The sequence below is a fragment of the Schistocerca nitens genome, chromosome 7 (assembly GCF_023898315.1).
Source record: "Schistocerca nitens isolate TAMUIC-IGC-003100 chromosome 7, iqSchNite1.1, whole genome shotgun sequence".
Lineage (NCBI taxonomy): Eukaryota > Metazoa > Arthropoda > Insecta > Orthoptera > Acrididae > Schistocerca > Schistocerca nitens.
Genome location: NC_064620.1, coordinates 550,427,220 through 550,453,597, shown reverse-complemented (window position 1 = coordinate 550,453,597; position 26,378 = coordinate 550,427,220). Strand labels below are relative to the sequence as shown.

Below are 26,378 nucleotides of genomic sequence, written 5' to 3'. Positions count from 1 at the left end.
TAAAATTTCCTGTGAAAATCAGGAGCATGTATCACGCGGAACTCAACCGGTGCCATTTACAGCGTGATACAATCAGTGCATAGGATAGAGGAAAACACGTTTCTAGGCTTTACAAGCATATCGATTCTGCGGTACATCTATTTTTTCTAAAAGAAAAAGGAAAAAAAAACTCTTTAATACAGTTTTTCATCGAAATTAAAAAATTGCCGATAGGTAGGACACGTCTCGTTTTATCGGTGGAGACATGTAGAGACGCTGAAGTAGTATCGGGTATCCCCCGAGGTACTGCTGTAGAAATAAGACCGTTGCTCTTGATGTAATACACTGGTTTAGCGGATCGTATTATTTGCTGTCTCGATGGTAAAGTTGTTTGGAAGGACTCTCTCTCTCTCGTGTGTGTGTGTGTGTGTGTGTGTGTGTGTGTGTGTGTGTGAGAGAGAGAGAGAGAGAGAGAGAGAGAGAGAGAGAGAGAGAGAGAGAACAAGGAAAAATTATTAAGTCATCAGTCATCGACGTCGAAATCATTAGAGACGGAATACTGGGTTCGACAAGCAATACTAACATACTAATTCGTCCTCACCCATTCTTAAAGTACTGCACCGGAATTCGCCATAAACGATCGTGATAGTCCAAAGGGAAACATGATACAGCTATGTAACCTGTGATCAGGACAATACACTGATGTAAGGAGCAAACGGTATCAAGAGGAGTTTCTACAGCCATTGTACGAATGAAATTGTCATGGTCTTAAAAAAGCACATCGCCTGGGACTGATCAACAACCTTCTCTCAACTTCTTGAGCAACAACAGCGGGAGACGACATGAAGTATACAGGGTGTCCCAAAAAAGAATGACCCGATTTTAAATAGAATTATTTATTAGGAAGAAGGGCTTAACACCAACAAATTTCATACTAAATTCCTCAGTAAAGACAGAAGTTTATAAAAATTCATCAAAAATGTCAATATGTCCTCCATTGGCTGCATGGACGACATCTAGCCGAAAACAGAATTCATACCAAACTGATCGTAAGGTGTCTTCTTTCACTGAAGGTACAGCAGCTGATACCCTGGTGTTTAGTTCATCAATGTCACGAGGTAAGGGAGGAACATAAACACATTAACATACCCCACAGGAAGAAATCACATGGTGTTAAGTCAGGGGACCTAGGAGGCAAACAGTGTAAAGCCTGGTCTCGCTGTCCTGTACGCCTTATCCAACGTTGAGGCATGTTGGCATTGAGGAAACTGTGTACGTTGTTGTGTCAGTGCGGTGGTGCTCTATCTCGCTGGTACATGAAATTTTCAGAGTCACGACGCGTAGACTTGCGGGGGTTCCGCTCAAATGTTCATCGGATTTGTTCCACTGTTTGTTCAGGAACGTGTGGCCAGACAGGACTTTTGCCTTTACAGAGGCCCCCTGTTTCTTCAAGCTGTTCATACCACCGTCGAATCCCCCCAGGGATCCACAACTCTTTTGTGGATACGTGCGTAGCGAGCACGGGACCCCGAGCTGATGTGGCCTTCCTTCCTTTCCGGGCTGCATACCTTCCCTTTCCGCATCCTTCCCCATCCCCCATCTTCGCCCCCCTCACCTCTGGCTCTTTCCTTCCATTTCTCCCCCTATGGGGGTATGGTTTGTGCCTACATCCGGAGACGGACGCTTGTAAATGTACCACATTCTTCGCCTTCCTTGCTTGTAAGTCTTCCTCCTTCCTTTGTCCTTCTCTTTTCCTTACCTCTTCTCTCTACCCTTTTCTCCGCTGCGGCGTTTGAGACCTCTTCTTTCCTTTCCCTTTCTCTTTCTTCCTCCCTGTGCGTGTCTGAAGGCCGACCCACGCACTTCCATGCGTAGCCGGTGACGGGGTAACGCGTAATTCCCCGCCCCGGGTAGACAGGTAGGACACGTACGTACCCCCTGGTAACGGCCAGGCCCAGGGAGGGGTGATTACCCGAGCTGATACCTTCCGAAAGTGCCGATTGGTCCCTCCGTCCGTTTGTCGGGAGGTGTGACCTGAGGTGTGAACAATCACCTAAGGCGGGAGTGCCCTCAGAGAGGGCCCCCACATGGGAGGAGCGCGCCATCGGAGACGCCGGTAATCATGGGGGATTCTTCCGCAATGGTTTCCTCACCTTCCACTATGTCTGCTCACAAACGTAAGTTCACTGAGTCTCAACCACAGTCAGTTCTTCCATCGTTGCCACAGTTCCTTGTTGTTTCTCGGTCTGACGGTCACGACTTCTCCACGGTCAACCCTTTCATTATTCAGAAAGGTGTCGACGCAATTGCAGGTCCTGTAAAGTCTTGTTCCAGATTACGGAATGGCACCCTGTTGTTAGAAACAGTCAGTGCACTCCAGGCACAAAAATTGCTGCGTACCTCACTACTACACACCTTCCCTGTCCGGGTGGAACCGCACCGTACCTTAAATTCCTCGCGTGGAGTCGTTTATACGCGCTCCCTTGATGGACTGTCTGACGAAGAAATTCAGCACTACCTGTCTGACCAGGGCGTAACGGCTGTTCATAGGGTTATGAAAAGGGTTGACACGAACATCATTCCAACCCGCACTGTCTTCTTGACATTTGACAAAGTTCAACTCCCATCGAAAATCAAAGCCGGCTATGAGATAATTTCCGTTCGCCCTTACGTCCCAAACCCTACGCGTTGCTATCGGTGCCAGCGGTTCAATCACACCAGCCAGTCCTGTTCCAATCCGGCCAAATGTGTTACGTGTGGCAGGGATGCCCATGAGGGTGCTTGTCCACCTCCATCCCCTCGCTGCATCAACTGTATGGGTGACCACGCCGCTTCCTCTCGAGATTGTCCCGTTTTTAAGGACGAAAAGCTCATCCAGGAAATTAGAGTAAAGGAAAAGGTGTCGACCTTTGCTGCTCGAAAATTATTCGCCAGTCGACAGCCCACCGTGCCTCAGAAAGGAAAATACAGCACTGTCCTTGCTTCTCCTCGGCCAACAAAGGAGGCGGCCACGCAGACTTGCGACCTCACCTTTAGTGCCACGGTCGTCAGATCGGCCAGCGCAAAGATCGCCCGTTAAACCTCACCACTTTCGCCTGCCCACTCTCTGGCTCACCCTTCGTCGAGTTCTGCTAAATCTCGAGCCCAAAAGTCAGACACCAAGACTTCGAAAAAAGAGCATACTCGTGAAGAGTTTTTACGTACGGCAACTTCCCAACCATCGGTTCCTCCTTCATCTAAACATCATACTTCCAAGAAGGCTACCAAGAAACCCAGTTCCTCTCCTTCTCCGCGAAGGCGTGTCCCATCTACAGCACCACCTGGCGGAAGTCGCCCTCGGCCGTCTTCTGTGTCGCCGAGGCGCACTGCTGGCGGCCGATCAACCGGCCGGTCGCTGGTGGCAGGAGCTGCTCCTGACCAACCTATGGAACAGGATCTTCTGCCTTCGGCTGAATGCCATTCCATGCTGTCGGTCGCAAGCTCAGAGCAGTCGTTGAGTTGAAAGCGACCTTGGTCACATTCCTCCATTTTCTGTTCACCCTATGTCCATTATCCACTGGAATATCCGCGGTATTCGAGCCAATCGGGATGAATTGTCGATCCTCTTACAATCCTACTCGCCGGTCATCTTCTGTCTTCAGGAAACAAAGCTGCGTCTCCATGACCGCTTTGTTCTCCCTCATTTCCAGTCCGTCCGATATGATCTCCCCTCTGTTGAAGGCACTCCAGCACATGGAGGACTCATGATTCTTCTCCATGAAACTCTCCATTATCACCCAATCCATTTAACCACTTCCTTCCAAGCTGTCGCCGTCCGTCTTTCCCTTTCCGGATACACGTTCTCTCTTTGTACTGTATACATTCCATCGTCCACACCAATGGCACGAGCTGATCTCCTTCATCTTCTTGGTCAGCTTCCACCCCCATATTTGCTGGTTGGGGACTTCAATGCCCACCACCCGCTTTGGGGATCTCCACATCCTTGTCCACGTGGCTCACTATTGCTAGACGTCTTCCACCAAGCAGATCTAGTTTGCCTCAACACTGGGGTCCCTACGTTTTTGTCTGCCTCCACGACAAATTTATCTCATTTGGACCTTGCGGTCGGTACTGTTCCGCTAGCTCGGCGCTTCGAATGGTTCGCCCTTGATGATACACACTCGAGTGACCACTTTCCATGTGTCCTTAGACTGCAGCCTCAACAGCCATTCATGCGCCCGCGACGCTGGAAGTTTGCCCAAGCCGATTGGACACTTTTTTCGTCTCTAGCGACATTCGATGACCGTCACTTTCCCAGCGTCGACGATGAGGTCACACATATTACCGACGTTATTCTTACAGCTGCGGAACATTCAATACCACGCACCTCCGAATTGCCCCGGCGCCCCCCAGTTCCTTGGTGGAACGAGGCATGCCGTGATGCACTACGTGAGCGGCGACGTGCTCTCCGCGTTTTCCGCCACCATCCTACTTTGGCCAACTGTATCCGCTATAAGCAGCTCCGAGCGCGATGCCGTCGTGTCATCCGCGATAGCAAGAAGGCAAGCTGGAAATTCTTTATTAGCTCATTTAACACCTTCACTCCCTCCTCGGAAGTTTGGAGTCGGCTTCGACGGTTCTCAGGCGCGCCTAGTTTCTCCCCGGTCTCTGGGCTCACTGTCGCGCATGACACATTAGTGGACCCCGTCGCAATTTCTAACTCGTTGGGGCAGCACTTTGCCGAGATTTCGAGCTCTTCAAATTACCCGCCAGCGTTTCTCCCGAAGAAACGTGCAGCGGAAGTGCGACATCTTGCTTTCTCCTCTCAAAATCGCGAAAGCTACAATACTGTTTTCTCCTTGCGGGAACTCCAACATGCACTCTCTTCTTCACGCTCCTCCGCCCCAGGACCGGATGGTATCCACGTCCAAATGTTGCTGCATTTATCAACCCATAGTCTGCGTTACCTCCTTCGCCTTTATAATCGAATTTGGACCGACAGTACTTTTCCCAGACGATGGCGGGAAGCTATCGTCATTCCTGTTCCGAAACCTGCAAAGGACAAACATCTCCCCTCTAGCTATCACCCCATTTCTCTCACGAGTAGGGTCTGTAAGGTTTTGGAGCGTATGGTGAATTACCGTTTAGCGTGGTGGCTGGAGTCCCGCAGTCTTTTAACACCTGCCCAATGCGGATTCGGAAAGTATCGTTCTGCAGTTGACCATCTTGTTGCTCTCTCCACTTATATCATGAACAATTTTCTCCGGAAACGCCAAACGGTAGCAATATTTTTTGATCTGCAGAGAGCATACGATACCTGTTGGAGGACAGGCATCCTCCGCACACTGTTCTCTTGGGGCTTTCGAGGCCGGCTGCCCCTTTTTCTTCGCGAATTTATGGCAGAGCGCACATTTAGGGTGCGGGTGAACACTACTCTCTCCCGCACTTTCTCTCAAGAAAACGGGGTACCCCAGGGCTCCGTGCTGAGTGTTGTACTGTTTGCAATCGCTATAAATCCAATTATGGATTGTCTCCTTCCTGATGTCTCGGGCTCCCTCTTTGTGGATGATTTTGCGATCTACTACAGCTCTCAACGGACCAGCCTTCTTGAACGACGTCTTCAAGGATGTCTCGATCGCCTCCACTCTTGGAGCATCGAAACAGGCTTCCGTTTCTCTCCCAGTAAGACCGTTTGTGTTAATTTTTGGCGACGTAAGGAGTTTCTTCCGCCCTCCTTACATCTAGGACCTGTCAACCTTCCGTTTTCAGACGTCGCTAAATTCTTGGGTCTTATGTTTGACAGAAAACTGTGCTGGTCCTCCCACGTTTCCTATCTTTCGGCTCGCTGTCTGCGATCGCTTAACACCCTCCGTGTCCTGAATGGTACCTCCTGGGGAGCGGACCGAGTGGTCCTTCTCCGCCTCTATCGCGCCTTAGTGCGCTCGAAATTGGATTATGGAAGCATAGTCTACTCCTCTGCTCGGCCGTCTATTCTTCGGCGTCTCGACTCTATCCACCACCGTGGATTACGTTTAGCGTCTGGAGCTTTTTACACTAGCCCTGTGGAAAGCCTTTATGCTGAGACTGCTGAACCTCCGCTGTCCAATCGGCGAGCGGTCCTTCTGAGCCGTTATGCTAGCCATCTGTCTTCCATGCCTGCTAATCCAGCCCATGACCTTTTTTTCGACGCCTCCTTTGATGTAGGGTATGCAGGCCGCTCCTCCTCCCTACTACCCCCGGGAGTCCGCTTCCGTCAACTGCTCCATTCTCTTTCCTTCCGCTTTCCTAAAACCTTCCTGACAACTTGGGGTACAGCACCGCCTTGGCTCCGTCCCCGGATCTGCCTGCTCCGTGACCTTTGTCGATTTCCCAAGGATGGTACCCCTACACTTGTTTATCGTCGAGCATTTGCTGCTCTATGTGCACAAATGACGGACGCCACATTTATTTACACCGACGGCTCGAAAACATCGTTAGGTGTAGGGAGTGCCTATATTGTTGGCGACACCCCAAATCAATTTCGGCTTCCCGACCAGTGTTCGGTTTATACTGCGGAGCTTTACGCTGTTCTCCAGGCTGTCCACTACATCCGCCGCCATCGGCGGATACAGTACGTTATCTGCTCAGATTCTCTCAGCTCTCTCCTCAGTCTCCAAGCTCATTACCCTGTGCACCCTCTGGTCCACCGGATTCAGGACTGTCTGCGCTTGCTCCACCTGGGGGGCGTCTCGGTGGCGTTCCTCTGGCTCCCGGGACACGCTGGTATCTGTGGGAATGAGGCGGCCGATGTGGCGGCCAAGGCTGCAGTCTCTCTTCATCGGCCAGCTATTCAGTCGCTTCCCTTCACCGATCTACGGAGTGGTTTATGTCGCAAAGTTGCTCATTTATGGCATGCGCATTGGTCAACACTTCCCCATAATAAATTGCGGGAAGTGAAAGCCCTTCCTTGCGCTTGGACCTCTTCCTCCCGAACGCGTCGTCGGGAGGAGGTGATTTTAGCTAGACTCCGGATAGGGCACTGTCTTTTTAGCCATCGACATCTTTTAAGCGGCGATCCTCCCCCACTCTGTCCCCACTGCTCTCAGCTGTGGACGGTAAGACACCTTTTAATTGAATGCCCCTATTTTAATCCGTTACACTCCCGTCTACAGCTATCGCCTGATCTCTCGTCGATTTTAGCAGATGACACGCGCTCAGCCGACCGCGTTCCCCAGTTTATTAGTGACAGTGAAATGACGTCAGTCATCTGAAGCTTTTTTTGGGGACAACCAACCCCTTTCTGTAGTGGATTTTTAAGCATTCCTTCTGCTTTTAGTTTCTCCAATTTTATGACTTTGTTCCCATTGCTGCTGGTTTTCAATTTCGGTTTTTTACTGTTTCCTAAGTCACGGGCTGGGCGCTAATGACCATAGAAGTTTTGCGTCCTAAAACAAAAAAAAAAAAAAAAAAAACACCGTCGAATGTTCTTTGATGATGGCGGTTTAGCACGAAATAGAATATGAAGCGTCCTCTGAACTGCGATCACTGATAGAGTACGACTAAATTCAATAACACAATACGCCTTCTGTTGCGCGGACGCCATATTGCGCGAGACTGGCTGCACGCCTCCAGGTCAGCCCTCATAGCGACATCTAGCGGATTTTTTCTGAAACCTTTAGACCATGACGATTACATCTAGCGCTGTTTGTTACCTAGTGACATTTGTCTCAATATTATTAAAATTTAAAATCGGGTCATTCTTTTTGGGGTACCCTGCACAGAGCGGAGAAAGTGTGTCGCCCTGGATAGCAGATGCCAGTAGGAACCAAAATTACTAATGTTGTGTAGGTGGACAAGTACCATTTTCAAACTAAGGAAACTTGGCACACCATTGGCCGCGGGATTGCCCTGTTGCCCGATGCTCTGAACGACGCATGGCCGCGAATGCTTTGCCTGTCTGAGATCGCGATTAGCTACCCTCGGTGGTAGCGCGCCAGCCTACAGGGCAATCCCACGGCCAGTCGGAGCGCGTGGCGCCAAGTTTCCGTAGTTTAGAAACTGTGTGTTGTCGACCTACACATCATCAGTACTTTCGGTTCCTACTGGCATCAGCTATCCAGGGTTAAAATTTCGTGACACAATTTTTCTCCGCCTTGTATAAATTTAGGATGCCCCGAAGGGCAGACGGGACTGATCAGTCAACTAAGCGCTATGAAGCACAAAGGTTCCCACTGTGTTAATCACTTCTTTCTGAAGCAATAAACGAAAGGGTGTATAAACCCACACACGGTGCTCTCGAGTTGGTCATTGTGTCCATAACCAGCCACGCCAAAATCTAGATGCTGCTAGTACGGCAACAGATATCTTTTTTCTATTTTCATTTTTATTTTCGAATTTATTTTTTTCATTTTTATTTTTCATATTTTTATTTTTATTTTTTTATTTTTATTTTTCATATTTTTATTTTTATTTTTTTTATTTTTATTTTTCATTTTCATTTTTATTTTCATATTTTTATTTTTCATAATTTTTCATTTTTATTTTTCATATTTTTTCGTTTTTATTTTTCATATTTTTTCATTTTTATTTTTCATATTTTTTCATTTTTATTTTTCATATCTTTTCATTTTTATTTTTCATATCTTTTCATTTTTATTATCTTTTCATTTTTATTTTTCATATTTTTTCATTTTTATTTTTCATATTTTTTCATTTTCATGTTTTTATTTTTTATTTTCTATTTATTTTTGTTTTGCCAGAGGAAACCGACAATGCGAGACCACTTCATGGGGAAAGTGCACAAACAAGTGCTTGCCTGGAGGACAGAGCCCAGTTACCCAATACGAGATGATTCGTACATACAGACTGTACAAGTTTTTTTAGATTAAAATAATTTCGTTTTAGCTGAATTTAATTTTATGCAATAATAAGCGTAGTGAATACGTTTGTTTTTTATAAACAATATACCTCATTTGCTATAAATGGCGTTAAATGTTGTTCATAGATAACAGTAAAAGGGACAGTCATTATTGACTGTACAGTCACTAAACCAAAATGCAATAAAATTATGTAATAAATAAAACTGAACAGGTGAAGAGTAGGATTCGCGGTGTGAGGGTTTCTTACAAACATTTTTTTTACATGTTGGATAGTTCATCAACATAAGTGAGCATGCGAGTTTCAAAGTATGACATAAACGGACTGATTGCACGTACTTAGTCTACATTTTTCATGCCGCCAAGGGGTCGTAGACTTTCTATCTAACGTAAATTTCAATTTGATACCTCTGTTCTTTCTTAAGCAAAATAGGGTCGTTAAGATGGACCTATAGACCGATGACAAAGTGATCTTACAAAAATTCCGCTGCCACCGGTTAAGTCCGGAATTCTAAATAAAAAAGAAGTTGGTAGTTCACGTTTAGAGACAGAACATGGATGTTACATATAGTCTGTGAAAAACCAGTTGGCCATTGATGGGTCGGTATTCGATAGTAGTTAATCCCCTCAGCGTCAGTTTAGGCCTGTAGATGGCGCAATGAAGCACCAAAACTGGTATCCGTATAATAAACAACATCGTAGGGACGACTGCAGGTCTTCCACTTTACTACGTAAGTGAAACACCGAAGTCCCTCAAACCACGAACCAGAAGGATGGACACAAAAAACTAAAACAAAAGACGCGTTCTTGAAGGAGGCCGTCATGGGTGCTCGCAGTTTGTAAGAGCATTGATGATGGCTTACAAAATTTTGCATAGAATGTCGCCACTCGGTTGACAGTCGGAAAGTGTTCGGTAATTTGTCTCATAGGCGAGACTCCACAGAGCGGAGTGGCGCAGTGGTTAGCACATTGGACGACGGTTCAAACCCAAGTCTGGCCGTCCTGATGGAGGTTTTCCGTGATTTCCCTACGTCGCTTCAGGCAAATGCCGGGATGGTTACTTTGAAAGGACACTGTCGACTTACTTCCCCTTTCATCCCTCATCTGAATGCACCGATGACCTCCCTGTTCGGCCAGCTTCCCCGAATCAACCAACCAGTCAACAGGCGATATCCCACCATATCGTCAACTCACTAGTATCGTTGAAGGGGGAGTCGGGGGATAGTTTTTAGAATGGATGGAAGCGATTTGTGACCATAAGGGCAATGAAACCTTTTTCCGCCGAACAAACATGGAGCAGCTCAGCCACGTATTTTCTGCATTTTCATCACCTTCATCAGCAACGCCCTGGGCTATAAAGAGTCCAGCTACACTTTTATATTAAAACTTCCTTCATTTTCAACGAAATAGGTTATCGCCAGGATTGTAGTGGTAGCTAAGGAATTTGTGATGTTGAAAACCACCGTTCTCCCTAAATAACTAGGTGCTAATCAATATCGAAGTTACTAAAGTGATTCATTTCGGAATAATACGGACTGGACATTAACAGGTGTTCCTCAATTTTGTGTGTCGTAGTCTGGCGCCTATCAAATAACTGTTCGGAGAGTCCAGCTAGTGTTACGATCCTTGGGCTCGGTTGGCCATTCGATCAATTTTTTTTCTTTTCCTTGTCGTTGTTTCCGATGCTCGTATTTCACATGCCAGAAACAAAGTTCACTCATTCGTCGTGCCCTATCTGAGCAGTACTTTTTGCGAAGAATCTTGTAACGTGGCTGTAATGTAATTTCCATTACCGATGTTGCTGTTGCGGTCTTCAGTCCAAAGATTGGTTTGATGCAGCTCTCCATGCTACTCTGTGTAAGTCTCTTCATCTCCGAGTAACTGCTACAACTTACACCCTTCTGAATCTGCTTACTGTATTCATCTCTCGGTAGCCCTCTACGATTTCTAACCCCTCCACGCGTCCCTCCAGCACTAAATAGGTGGTCGCTTGATGACTCAGTGTGTGTCTTACTAACCGATGCCTTCCTCTAGTCAGGTTGTCACAAGTTTCTTGTGTCCCCGGTTCTATTCAGTACTACCTCACTAATTAGTGATTGACCCATCTAATTTGAGCATTCTTCTGCAGCGCCACATTTCAAAAGCTTCTATTCCTTATTGTCTAAATTGTCTATCGTCCATGTTTCTCTTCCACATTTGGCTACACTCCACACAAATACTTCTCAGAAAGAGACTTCCTGGCACTTAAATCTATACTCGATGTTAACAACTTTTTGTCTTTTTCAGAAAGGCTTTCGTTGCCATTGCCAGTCAATATTTTATATCGTCTCTTCTTCGGTTATCTCCACTAATTTTGCTGCTCCTATAGCATAACTCATCTTCTACTTTCTCACTTCCTAATCTGATTCCCTCAGCATCACCTGATACAATCCGGCTAAATTCCATTATCCTCTTCTTGGTTTTGTGTATGTCCATGTAATATCCTCCTTTCAAGGCACAGCCCACTCCGTTCAATTGCTTTTCAAAATCCATTACTGACTGACAGAATTGCGTCATCGGAGAACCTCAAAGCTTCTATTTCTTTTTCCCACTGCAAATTTTTAATTTGTTCACTATACTACGAGGGCAGTTCAATAAGTAATGCAACACATTTTTTTTCTCGGCCAATTTTGGTTGAAAAAACCGGAAATTTCTTGTGGAATATTTTCAAACATTCCCGCTTCGTCTCGTATAGTTTCATTGACTTCCGACAGGTGGCAGCGCTGTACGGAGCTGTTAAAATGGCGTCTGTAACGGATGTGCGTTGCAAACAACGGGCAGTGATCGAGTTTCTTTTGGCGGAAAACCAGGGCATCTCAGATATTCATAGGCGCTTGCAGAATGTCTACGGTGATCTGGCAGTGGACAAAAGCACGGTGAGTCGTTGGGCAAAGCGTGTGTCATCATCGCCGCAAGGTCAAGCAAGACTGTCTGATCTCCCGCGTGCGGGCCGGCCGTGCACAGCTGTGACTCCTGCAATGGCGGAGCGTGCGAACACACTCGTTCGAGATGATCGACGGATCACCATCAAACAACTCAGTGCTCAACTTGACATCTCTGTTGGTAGTGCTGTCACAATTGTTCACCAGTTGGGATATTCAAAGGTTTTGTTCCCGCTGGGTCCCTCGTTGTCTAACCGAACACCATAAAGAGCAAAGGAGAACCATCTGTGCGGAATTGCTTGCTCGTCATGTGGCTGAGGGTGACAATTTCTTGTCAAAGATTGTTACAGGCGATGAAACATGGGTTCATCACTTCGAACCTGAAACAAAACGGCAATCAATGGAGTGGCGCCACACCCACTCCCCTACCAAGAAAAAGTTTAAAGCCATACCCTCAGCCGGTAAAGTCATGGTTACAGTCTTCTGGGACGCTGAAGGGGTTATTCTGTTCGATGTCCTTCCCCATGGTCAAACGATCAACTCTGAAGTGTATTGTGCTACTCTTCAGAAATTGAAGAAACGACTTCAGCGTGTTCGTAGGCACAAAAATCAGAACGAACTTCTCCTTCTTCGTGACAACACAAGACCTCACACAAGTCTTCGCACCCGAGAGGAGCTCACAAAACTTCAGTGGACTGTTCTTCCTCATGCACCCTACAGCCCCGATATCGCACCGTCGGATTTCCATATGTTTGGCCCAATGAAGGACGCAATCCGTGGGACGCACTACGCGGATGATGAAGTTATTGATGCAGTACGACGTTGGCTCCGACATCGACCAATGGAATGGTACCGTGCAGGCATACAGGCCCTCATTTCAAGGTGGCGTAAGGCAATAGCATTGAATGGAGATTACGTTGAAAAATAGTGTTGTGTAGCTAAAAGATTGGGGAATAACCTGGTGTATTTCAATACTGAATAAAACAACCCCTGTTTCGGAAAAAAATGTGTTGCATTACTTATTGAACTGCCCTCGTACTTGATCGATACAGAGATTGAATGACATCAGGATAGGCTATAACCCTCTCATTTCCTTCTCAACCACTACTTCCCTTTCAAGCCCCTCGACTTACATAACTGCCATCTGCCTTCAGTATAGGCTGAAAATAGCCTTTCGCTATCTGTATTTTGCCAATGCTACCTATAAAACACAGCTTTGACAGTCAACATTGTCAAAAGCTTTCTCTAAGTCTACAAATGCTATAAACGTAGGATGGCCTTTCCTTAAACTATCTTCCATGAGACGACGTAGAACCAGTAATGCCTCGCGCGTTCCTACGTTTCTGTGGAGTCCACACTGATCCTCCTGGCTTCGACCAGTTTTTCGATTCTTCTGTAAAGAAATCGAGTTAGTATTTTGCAGCCGTGACTTATTAAACTGATATTTCAATAATTTTCACACCTGCCAACTACTGCTTTTTTTGAATTTGAATTCTTATATTCTTCTTGAGGTCTGTTGGTATTAAACGTGTCTAATACATCTTGCTCACTATATGGAAGATGAGTGCTGATTACTTCGCAGTTGAACTCCCAACAAAACCAAACATCACCATATGGAAGAGTTTTGTCATGTCTGGCTCTCCCAAGGCTATCAGTAGTTCTAACGGAACGTTGCCTACTCCAGGTGCCTTTTTTCGACTTAAGTCTTTCAGTGCTCTATCTCCCATCTCATCTTCATTTATGTCCTCTTCCATTTCCATAATATTGGCCTCAAGTACATCTTCCTTGTACAGGCCCTCTATATACTCCTTCCAACTTTCTGCTTTCCATTCTTTGCTTAGGTCTGTTATTCCATATGAGCTTTTGATATTCACACAGGTGGTTCTCACTTCTCCAAAGGTCTCTTTAATTTTCCTGTAGGCGGCATCCATCTTTCCCCTAATGTTGTATGCTTCTACATCCTCATATTTGTCCCCTAGCCATTCCTGCTTAGCCATTTTGCACTGCCTGTCAATCTCATTTTAGGCATTTCTACTGCCTTTCGCCTGCTTCATGTATTGTATTTTTATATTTTCTCTTTCCATCAATTAAATACAGTATCTCGTGCGTTACTCAAGGATTTCTACCAGCGCATGTCTTTTTACCTACTTGATCCTCTGCTGCCTTCACTATTTCATCCCTTAAAGCTACTCATTCTTCTTCTACTGTATTCCTTTTTACTGTAATTATCAGTATTTCCCTAATGCTTCCTCCGAAGCCGTCTACATCTTCGGTTTCTTCCATCCTATCCAGGTCAGATCTCGTTGTTTCTTTACCTTTTTGCAGTTTCTTCAGTTGAAATCTGCAGTTCGTAACCAATAAATTGTGTCAGAGTCCGAATCTGCCCGTGGGAAGATCTTAAATTTTAAGATCTGTTTCCGAAAAACTGTCTTACCATTATTTAATCAATCTGAAACCTCTTGGTGTCTCCAGGTCTCTTCCGTGTATACAGCCTTCTTTCATGATTCCTAAACGAAGTGTCAGCTATGATTAAATTATGCTCTGTGCAAAGTTTTACCAGGCGGCTTCCTCTTTCATTCCGTATCTCCAGTCCATATTCACCTGCTACCTTCTCTTCCTTTTCCTATTCTCGAATTTCAGTCCCTTATGACTGTTCAGTTTTCGTCTCCCTCGACCATAAGAATAATTTCTTGTAGCTCATTATATATTTCTTCGCTTTCTTCATCTGGTGGACTAGTTGGCATATAAACTTGTAGTACCGTGGTGGGTGTGGGCTTCGTGTCTATCTTGGCTACAATAATGTGTCCATTATGCTGTTCTTAGTAGTTTACCCAAGACCGTATTTTTTTATTCATTATTAAATCTACTTCTGCATTACCCCTATTTGATTTTCTGTTTAAAACTCTGTACTCATCTGATCAGAAGTTCTGTTCCCCCTGCCACTGAACTTCACTAACTCTCACTAAATCTAACTTCAACCTATCTATTTTCCTTTTTAAATTTTCTAATCTACCTGCCCGATTAAGGGACCTGACATTCCAGGCAACGGTCCGTAGGTCAGCTTTTTCTCCTGATGACATCCTCCTGAGTAGTTACCTGCTGGAGATCGGAAAGGTGGACTATTTTACCTCCGGAGTATTTTACCCAAGAGGATGTCATCATTTAACCATACAGTAGAGCTGCATGCCCTCGGGAAAAATTACGGTGTAGTTCCCCCTTGTTTCCAGCCTTCGCAGCAAGGCTGTTTCGGTTGATGTTACAAGGCCAGACCAGCGAGTCATCCAGCATGTTGCCCCTGCAACTACTGAAGAGGCTGCTGCCCCTGTTCGGGAAGCACACGTTTGTCTGGCCGCTCAACAGATACCTTTGACCTGCAGCATGCTGCATGTTCGTAGATACCCTCCGTTGTGGCTGATCTATGGTACAACTATCTCTATCGCTGAGGCACGCGGGACTCCCCACCAACAGCAGGGTCCAAGGTTCAACGGGAAGGGTTTCATCGATACACTGTTTATAATAGACGAAGGGAGCTGCTGTTTATACATTCATTAAAAATTATTAAAATGAGAAGAGACCTGCTGCCTTCTATAGGGCAGCGGTAAAACTGAATCGGTGCTGGAATTTCGGAGAAAAATGGCGCAAAATAAAACCCTCGTGCTGAATGGGCAGATAGCAATAAATCGAGGGAAGACTAGCAGCGCCCCAACATTACTAATGAAGCCTAGATAATCAATATCCCAAGGTGTAATTAGCTAGTCACTTGTCGACAATAATCGTCCACTAAACTATCTACAATGCAAACTTATTACACCACTAGCATTTATTGATAACGTAAATGAATAGGAAATGCAGCGAATGATTACGTCTGAGACATACGTTGGGTGTTTGGACCAAGGTGGTAGTCTCGTGGACCAGATACACTTACAAACCATGACGCCAAATGTTCTCACATGTACCCGTAATCTACGTTCACAGATCATAATTCGTACAATAGAAGTAACCTAAAGTATGTGGAGAATGACCACATGCTCATGTCCAGTCATATCCCGAGGAGATTCATTCACGCTGATACACAGTGCCATCTGCAGTCCAACTACAGAAAAAACTTCTTACTTTTAAAATGGAGACGGGTATTCATTAACGTAGAAATTCAGGAGAAAGGCTCTGTTACTACTGAAGGCCTCGTAAATCATTTCACATTAGGAAGAATTAAAACAAAAATTGCATAAAAGCAAACTTAAGATACTGGATAATTCAATCAAATTGACAAAGATGTACCCATAGATATTGATTATTTGGGGAACAGCGTTACGATAGGTGTTAAATCAATATAAACTAGATATTCGGCGAGCAACGAATATATGCTCGCAGTGTACGCGAAGGTGAACGGCCAGATTAGAGACCATTTGCCACAGAAATGTGTGTCTCGCAGACATCACTGTGCATGCTGCCGAACACGTAAAAGAGGGCAAGAACTTCTGTGATACAGCAGAATACGGACAGAATAGCCTACTTGCACGTGAAACCAGCCGAATGAAGATTCCAAATAATTACAGAGAAGCTACTACCAGACTGGAATTCACAAAAAGGGAATTAAGGAAGTAGACTTCATTAATCAACTGTCCGGCAGGTAGTGAATTAAACGCGCGAAAAGTGCTTGAATCCTGCTCTGCACGTAAGATTACTAACACGTGGTGGAATACGAATCATCACAAAAAACCTACATTCTAAGGAAACAGTACTCTTGCTCAGTAGTACTGAAATAAGAACGCACAGCTCTACAAACGGACCTACCAAACGCAATAGGGGAAAAGATACTGAAATGAAAACTATCAACACACACTTTAAATCAGGCTAATATTTCAGTTCCTTGTGCTTAAGACTAATGTAAAGAGAAGTCCTGTCCTCGGAATAGTGCAGCAACTCGACGTTGCGTGGACTCAGCAAGTTGTTTCGAAGTCCCCTGTAGAAATATTGCCGTCCATAACTGCAGAAGTGTTGTCGGTGCAGGATTCTATGAACGAGCTGACCTCTCGACTATTTCCCATAAATGTCAGAGGGAATTGATGATGTCGGAAGATCTGCGTGGTCAAATCATTCGCTCGAATCGTCCAGAATATGCTTCAAACCAATCACGAACAGTTGTGGCCCGGTGACATGGGCAGTATCATCTACAAAAATTTATAGTTGTTTTGGAGCATGAAGTCCATGAATCGCTGTAAATGGTCTCCAAGTAGCCGAACCTTACCATTTCCATGATCGGTTCTGTTGGACCAGAGTATCCAATTCATCCATGTAAACACAACCCCATCATACTGGAGCCACCAGCAGCTTACACAGTCCGTGTTGACAACTTGGGTCGTTGGCTTCGCGGAGTCTGCGCCATACTCCAGCTCTACCATCAGCTGTTACCAACTGCAATCTGGACTCAACTGACCAGGCCATGGTTTTCTAGTCGGGCAGGGTCCAACCGATGGGGTCGAGAGTCCACCAGCGGCGCTGCAGGTGATTTCACACTGTCAGCAAAGGCACTCGCATAGATTCTCTGCTGCCATAGTCCATTAATACCAAATTTTGCCGTATTGTCCTAACGGATACGTTTGCCGTACGTCCCACATTGATTTCTGTGGTTATTTCGCGCAGTGTTGCTGTTTCAACTGACAACTCAAAGCAGACGACGCTGCTCTCGGTCGTTCAATGAAGGCCATCGACAACTGCGTTGCCCGTCGTGAGAGGTAATGGTCGAAATTTGGTTTTCTCGGAACACACTTGACACTGTGGATCTCGGAATACTGAATTCCCTAACTATTTCCAAAATGGAATGTCCCTTGTGTCAAACTACCATTCAGCGTTAAAAGTCTGTTAAATCCCGCCGTGCTACCATAATCATACTGGAAAGCGTTTAACATGTCACCTAAGTGCAAATGACAGCACCGCCGTTGCATTGCTCTTTTATGCGTTGTGTACACGGTACTACCTTTATCTGTATATGTGCATATCTCTACCTCATCATGGCTTTTGTCACGTAAGTGAAAATAGCGGAGTTCGTACCGGGGGGGGGGGGGAGGGGGGGGATTAATGGACCCTTCCTCGTCCTTTTCTAGGAGCAAATTTCACTGAGTGCACATTTCAGTGGGTGCACTTCACAGGACACTATAGGTGCAACCACAATGGGAAGGTATTGGTGGAGAGGTCATACAAACATGCGGTTCCTGAAGAGGGGTAGCAACGTTTCCAGTAGTTACTGGGGCAACAGCCTGTACGGTTCACTGATCTAGCCACGTAAAATCAGGCAGCATAGCCTTGTAGTCCTGGTACTGCTTATATAACGGGGGTTAGTGAAGTTTTGTGGCAGGATAAACAGAGCTCCTGGTGCAGTGAGTACAGTTACCGTCAGACGGGGGTTATGCAGAAGTAGATCTAAAAATGAATAAGGAAATAGGACTGTGGGTGAACTACTATGAACAGCATAGAGAAGATACGAAAACACCCACTATAGTACTACCATTTTATAATCCAACTAGTGCAATAGAAGAAGAGATTGAAAGAGTGTATAAAGAGGTAAAAGAAATTATGCAGATAATTAAGGGAAAGCAATATTTCATTCTGATGGCGACTGGAATCCGATAGTAGGAAGAGGAAGAGAAGAATAAACAGTGGGAGAATGTGGACTGGGGGAAAATAATGAAAGAGGAAGCAGACTGGTAGAATTTCGCATAGAGCTTAACTTACTCTGCGCTAACACTAGGTCTAAGAATCGAGAAAGTTGTACACATGGGAGACACCTGCAGACAATGGAATTTTCCAGATAGACTCCCATAGTGATTACACAAATTTAGGACCAAGATTTCAAATAAGAAGTCGTTTCCAGCGGTAGATGTGGACCCAGACCACAATTTATTGATTATGAACTGTAGATAACAACCGAGGAAATTGCAAAAGGATAGGAAATTAGGAGATGGCTCCTGGATAAGTTGAAGTACCAGGGTTGTTGAGAATTTCAAAGCGAGCTTTAGGCAACGATTGAAAACGGAAAAGGAGGAGTGGGTAACCTCGACAGGTGAAATAGTGAAGGCAGCAGAGGAACAAACAGATAACTAGACAAGGTATAGTAGAAACCTTCTATATCATAAAAGATATTACATTTAACGGATGGAAGGAGAAAATACAGAAAAACAGCAAACGGAGGGCGAAAAGAGATCCAAATGTCTCAAAAATGAGATTGAAACAGTCCAGTGGCTAAGCAGGAGTTGCTAGAAGATAAAATACAAGGCCATGCAAGCATGTATAACAAGGGCAAAGATGGATATCCCCTGTAGAAAAATCAGGGGCCCTTGGAGAAAAGAAAAGGAGCTGTAGGAATATCAAGAGCTGAGGTGGAAAACCAGCACTAAGCAAAGAAGGAAAAGCGAAAGGGTGGAACCAGTATGTGTGTAGAGGGACTATACAGTGGAAAGTAACTTTAAAAAAAATTATCGAAAGGGAAAAGGAAGTAGAGGAAAGTGAGGTACGAAATATATTGGTGCGAGAAGAATTTTACGTAGGACCGAAAAAGTCGAAAGACGGTCTCTGCAACAGACGACATTTTCTCAGAAATGCTGGTACCCTTCGGGGATCAAGCCATGACTAAACTATTCCACTTGATGTACACGATAGGGGACAGGTAACAACGTCATACTGCAAAAAGAACGTAATAATTCCAATTTCAAAGAAAACAGGTGCTGACAGGTGTGAATATTACCCAACTATCAGGTACTTAAGTAACGGTTGTAACATACAGACACAAATTTTTAGTATAATAAAAAAAACTGTGTAGATGGCAACCTCGGGGGAGATCAGTTTGTATTCTGGGGAAATGTGATACGGGAGACAACCAGGTCTATGATTTTACTACGAGAATTGTTAAGGAAAAAGGAACCTATGTTTATAGCTTCTGAAGACTTAGACAATGTTAGTTTGAATACGCTGAAATTGTAGAGGGAGCATGTGTGAAAACAGACAAGCTGAAGTTCAACAACTTGGACAGAAAGCAGGCTGCAATTGGAAGTAGAAGAGCGTGAAAGGCATGCAGTGACTGAGGGGGAAGTGAGGAAGCATTGTACACCAACCCCAGTGTTACTCAACCTGTACAAGCAGTAAAGGAAACGAAAGAAAATTGTGGTGCAAGAATTAAAGTTCGGGGACAAGATACAAAAACTTTGAGGTTTGACAATGATATTTTAATTATATCGCAGACAGCAGAGGACTTGGAAGACAATTTGAGTGGAATGGAAAATGTCTTGAAAAGTGGATATAAGATAAACATAAACAAAAGAAAAAACATGTGGTAATGGAATGTAGTCGGATTAAATCAGGAAGGATTTAGATCAGGAAATCAGACAGGGTTTTGTATTTGGGCAGTAAAATAACTGATTATGGTCGAAGTTAGTAGGGGACAAAATGTTGACAGGTAACGGCAAGAAAAAGAAATGAAATTTTTAAAGATCGAATATAGAGTGAAGTGTTCACAAGTCTTTTCTGAAGGTATTTGTCGGGAGTGTGCCTTATAGGAAAGTGAAACGTAGTCGAAAAGCAGCAGGAAGACAGTAGAAACCTTTGAAATTTGGCGCTACGAAAGAATGCTGTAGATAAGTAGATCGAATAACCAGTTAGGTACTGAACACAACTGGCCAGAGGCGTTTGGCTGAAAGCAGGAATCTTAAGACATCAAGGAACCAGCAGTTTAATATTGGAAGTTTGAGTGGTAAAAATTGTAGAGGGAGACATGGAGTCGCATACAGTAAACAGGTTTAAGTGGATGTAGGTTGCAGTAGTAGCTCGGAGAGGAAAAGACGTGCACAGAATTGAGTAACAGGTAGAGCTGATACAACCAGTGTTTGGACTCAAGACCACAACACTACATTTACCTAACTTAAAATACTTCTAAAAGTATGAAGTGCAATTTGTCTGTTACATGTGCTGTTCAGTATATCAACAAGGTCGCGAGAATGATTACTATAGCAAGCCAATGTTTTTGTACTCAACATGATCTAGGGGCTTGATATCAAGCACATGGCTAAATACCACAGTAGCTCACATCCTCTCTGGAGACATATCGCATAACACAGCAAAAAGTCAAATTATATATCACCACACACACACACACACACACACACACACACACACACACACACACACACACACACACACATTGAAGAGCCAAATAAACTGGTACACCTGCCTAATACCGTGTAGGGCACCAGTTAGCACGCAAAAGTGCCGCATTACGGCGTGGCATGAACTCTACTAATGTCTGAAGTAATGCTGGAGGGAATTGACATACTGAATCCTGCAGGATTGTCCATAAAACCAAAAGAGGGGATGGGGATCTAATCTTAACAGCACGTTGCAAAGCATCCCAGATAAGCTCAATAATGTTCATGTCTGGGGAGTTTGGTGGCCAACGGAAGTGTATAACTCGGAAGAGCGTTTATGGAGCCAATCTGTAGCAGTTCTAGCAGTTCTGGATGTGTAGGGTGTCGCATTGTCTTGCTGGAAATACCGAAGGCCGTCAGAATGGTCACTTGCATCAATTCATGTCCCTTGCGCAGACAGGATGTTTACGTACGTGTCACCCGTCAGTCATATCTAGACGTATTAGGGGTCCCATATCATTACAGAGCCTCCACCAGATTGAACAGTCCCCTGCTGACATGCGGGGTCCATGGATTCATGACTGTCTCCATACCCGTACACGTCGATCAGCTCTACACAGTTTGAACCGAGACTCGTCCGACCAGGCAACATGTTTCCTGTCATAAACAGTCCAATGTCGGTGTTGACGGACCCAGGCGAAGCTTAAAGCTTTATGTAGTGCAGTCATCAAGAGTACACAAGTGGGCTTTCGGCTCCGAAAGCCGATATGGACCATGTTTCATTCAATGGTTCCTGTGCTGACTTGCTGATGACCCAGTACTGAATTATGCAGCAATTTGTGGAAGGGTTTCACTTCTGTCACGCTGAAAGATTTTCTCCAGTCCTCGTTGATTCATTCTTGGATGATCTTTTTCCGGCCGCAGCGATGTCGGAGACTTGATGTTTTACCGGATTCCTGATATTCACAGTACACTTGTGCGCCGACTATAACACCACGTTTTAACTCAATTAAATCTGGGAAACCTGAAACTGTAGCAGCAGTAACCGATCTAGCAACTGCGCCAGACACTTCTTGTCTTACATAGGCGTTGTCGACCGCAGCGCCGTATTCGATCTGTCTACATGTCTCTGCATTTGAATACGCATACCTATACCAGTTTCTTTGGGGCTTCAGAGTGCGTGTGTGCGTCGTAGACAAGTTAATGCTTAGTCTGTGAGAATGGGTAGCGTTGTCCCAGAAATATTTGTAAACAGTTACAGTCAAGGATTTAGGGGGATTCTTCTTGCCGAAGCCAATACCAGAATTGCATATATTGCCCCATATATTCACTGTGTTCCTTTTCCCAGCTTAGTGGAATATTTGCCTGGACAGAACAAAATCTGCTATAATGGGTCGAGGAATCAGGAGTAGGGAATGAAGGAATAGAAGAAAAAAAGTTTTCCCTAACATGTGATGGGTAGGTATGCAGCATATATTGAGCAGATAATTTAGTGTGCGCACGCTATACTTCAGGAGAGGAAATCAGGAGGATAATAAGAAAGCACATATCAGATTCATGTCAGTAAGTGCGGTGATTTACTCTCCTCATAGGAACACATCAAAATTTAAAGACCTTTCTGTGTTTTCTGTGAAGCTGGTCAGTGTACAGCTTAAATTGAGTTAAATACAGGTATGTGTTGATATTAAAGTAAGGTAAGTAAATTGATTATTTTGGAAGGTGTGTTTGTTCTGACCAAGCAGCTAATCATGCTTTCTTTGACTTTCAGGCTGCTGAAAAATACTGCTCATCATCTTTCTTCTGCATATCATACGAAGATCCCTTAGGAAGAAACTTAAGCATTCAGAAACAGAGCTTCTCGTGTTAATATCAGCAGAAGATCGACGCAGGACGCCATATTGGGCAAATTAAAAGTGAATATTCGAAACATGCCTGTTGGCAAAGGACGAAATTTCATTGCTAGGGGACAGTCGCAGCAAGGTGTAGTGAGGACAGATTATAGACAGCCCAGCACACAAGCTATGAATCGCACAACTACGATATCACAGCAACAGCAAAACCAGCAACAGGTGCAACAACTACGTCGCCAGCAGCAGCAGCAGCAGCAGCAGCAGGTGGAACAGCAGCAGCGTATGCAGCAGCAGCAACTGCTACAACAGCAACAGTTGCAACAGTTACAGCAACGATTGCAACAACAACATCAGCAACAACAGCAACAACAACATCAGCAGCAATTGCTGCTGCAGCAGCAGCAGCAGCAGCAGCAACAGCAACATCAGCAGCAATTGCTGCAGCAGCAGCAACAGCAACATCAGCAGCAATTGCTGCTGCAGCAACAGCAACAGCAACAACAACAACAACATCAGCAGCAATTGCTGCAGCAGCAGCAGCAACATCAGCAGCAATTGATGCAGCAGCAGCAGCAACAGCAATGTCAGCAGCGGCAAACTGTATTACAGGTGCCACTTCAACGAGCTCATGGAACTGCACAGAACTCACAGCCTCTGCAAGTGGGTATTCAACGCAATGGAGAGCCGCTGGTAGTGAGGTTGGTATCAGGCCAACAGTGGCCTGCGCTGGCAGGTAGTCAACCTGGACCATCGCGACAGATAGTGTTAAACCAAAATGCAGTGGGAACACGAGTAGTGCGCCTGCAGCTCCAGTCTGCAACACCATACCAGACTCTGGTTCAGAACCACACTGGACAGGCTCAACAAACTAAGCCTTCCCAAGTCAGTCCACCACTGAACGTGCTTCAGAATACCCAAGGTCGCGAAGTACGGCTGTTGCTAGCAAAGAATAGTACTGGGCAACAAAAGATTGTAGCCCAAGTGGTACAGGACCCAAATCGTGCAACTAGTCCTGTATTGCAGCAGCGACAAGTAAATCAGCCGTTTAAAGTCCCACACATCAAAAGTATCAGTCCTCAGGAAACAGTGTCGCATCAGCAAAATGTCAGCTTATTGCGGACTTCACTACTCCAGCCAACAGGCAAGCGTCAGCAGCAGGTGGAAAGTCACGGCGGAGGCAAGCGAGTAGCAGTAGTCCAGAAAGACGAGCCACTGGCGCCATTGTTACAGCGATGTGGAGAACCAGAGCAGAAGGCTCAGCAGGTAGGTGTGTCACAGCAGACGTTTCCTCAGCAGCAGACAGGTACATCACCCCATCGTAATCAAGTGAGTAACACGGCAAACACTCCACATACATCACCAGAAGACGAGCATTGGAATTCTTCTCGAGAGCAGCAGGCGAATAACTATAAAAAGCAGCAGGCAAACCTAGCAAATGAAGTGGAACGAGAACTCCTTCCTAATCTGAAGAGTTGTGTCGAGTCTGCAGTGTCACAAATGGTACCTGCGTACCCAGGGAAAGAGCAGCGTAAGAGGATGTTGGAAGACCTCGAGGCGGAGGGCCAGCTACAGCAGCAAACTCAATCTTTGGCGCCATTGAGGATGCGTTCGACTCTGGAAGAATTCTGGCAAGATGAGTTCGAGGAAATGGACGAGGAGATTAAGTGCCGCGAATCTTCTCTTGCGGAACCAGCGGAGGCAGTTTCTAAGCATTCTGGAAATGCAGTGGACGTCCCTTGGTGGATAAAACCAGGAAAGTTTCTGTCGGAGTGGCTGAACGATGGCTCCTGCTTCAGGTCGGTTGGTGAGAAGCTCTTCCTGGGACACTCCTGCAACCACAATCTTCAGGAACTTCCAGGGTAAGGCACCGTGTCGTATATTGTGAATACTCAACAGTCATAATAATAATGATAATGATAATAATGATAATGATAATGATAATGCTAATAATCACATCACATAATAATAATCACATCACAAGCGGATGTACAATACTAGCAAATACAGAATACCCCAGAAGACATGACAATGTAGCAAAAATAATACATCAACAGCTTGCCTTACAACATAAACTCATAAAACAACACGTTCCCACATACAAGTATGCACCACAAAATGTACTGGAGAATGATGAATACAAATTATACTGGAACAGAACCATTAGAACAGATAAAACAACACCACATAACAAACCTGACATCATACTCACCAATAAAAAGAAGAAATTAACACAACTAATCGAAATATCCATACCCAATACAACAAATATACAAAAGAAAACAGGAGAAAAAATTGAAAAATACATCCGACTGGCTGAGGAAGTCAAGGACATGAGGCATCAAGATAAAGTTGACATTATACCAATTATACTATCAACTACAGGAGTCATACCACACAATATCCACCAGTACATCAATGCAATACAGCTACATCCAAACTTATACATACAACTACAGAAATCTGTAATTATTGATACATGTTCAATTACCCGAAAGTTCCTAAATGCAATATAACATATACCGTACAGTTAAAAGGAAGTGACGCTTGATCAAGGTCCGTGTCACTTTCCATTTTTAACCAGACTTAACGTCTGAGAAAGTAAAGAAATAATAATAATAATAATAAGTAGTAGTAGTAGTAGTAGTAGTAGTAGTAGTAGTGGTGGTGGTGGTGGTGGTGGTGGTGGTGGTGGTGGTGGTGGTGGTGGTGGTGATAAAGATGGTAATTTCAGTATGTTAGCTATGAATTTTTTTATATTGCCCTGTTACTTACCCACATTTTTTACGACGTTTGCAGTTAACTTCATATCCTCTAGATTATTATCACAAGCCTCTCCCTCCACATCTACCCAACGTGTAGCGTAACCAAGAATGTCACCATTAGCTTAGCAACATCGAAAACGATGTGCTTAACATTAATATTGGTGTGAAACTTCCTGGCAGTTTAAAACTATGTGCCACACAGAGACTAGAATCGGAAACTGTCGCCTACCCGCGGAACTATACAGGCACGACTCGTGACCTGCCTTCAGAGCTTGTTTTAATTCTGTCGAAAATCCCCTAGGCTGTTGATAAGCCATTTCTTTGCCATTTCGGAAAATGAGTACATATACAAGTTACATACATTTGCCTTGGAAAGTTTGTTGTCATCAGGGCACCCCCTGCGGGTCTGGGGGTTAGAATAGGCCCGAGGTATTCCTGCCTGTCGTAAGAGGCGACTATAAGGAGTCTGTCATGTTTCAGCCTTTGTGATGGTCCCCTGTAGGGTTTGAACTCCATTTTTCAAAATTTTCCCAAAGAGCGAGCCAGCTGGGGAAGGGCACCTTACATGGTGCATTTTGTCCATCGTGCATTCCGCCCACTTTCTCGTTGTCGCATTTCAGTCCCGTTCATTCTCCATCTCTTGGGAGGACACCTTCCTGGGTGCATTTTCCACCATGCACTATGCACTGCCGCTTTCTGTGTCGAAAAAATGGTTCAAATGGCTCTGAGCACTATGGGACTCAACATCTTAGGTCATAAGTCCCCTAGAACTTAGAACTACTTAAACCTAACTAACCTAAGGACATCACACACACCCATGCCCGAGGCAGGATTCGAACCTGCGACCGTAGCAGCCCCGCGGTTCCGGACTGCAGCGCCAGAACCGCACGGCCACCGC

At 45.0% G+C, this 26,378-nt stretch overlaps 1 protein-coding gene across 1 annotated transcript; it reads left to right on the top strand.

The window, feature by feature from the left end:
• The first annotated feature begins 22,796 nt into the window (after positions 1-22,796).
• Positions 22,797-24,581, top strand: LOC126195740 (bromodomain-containing protein DDB_G0280777-like). Its single transcript, XM_049934367.1, has 2 exons — positions 22,797-23,246; positions 23,328-24,581. Exons 1-2 carry the CDS (start codon positions 22,797-22,799, stop codon positions 24,579-24,581), a joined length of 1,704 nt encoding a protein of 567 aa, XP_049790324.1.
• The last annotated feature ends 1,797 nt before the right edge of the window (positions 24,582-26,378 follow it).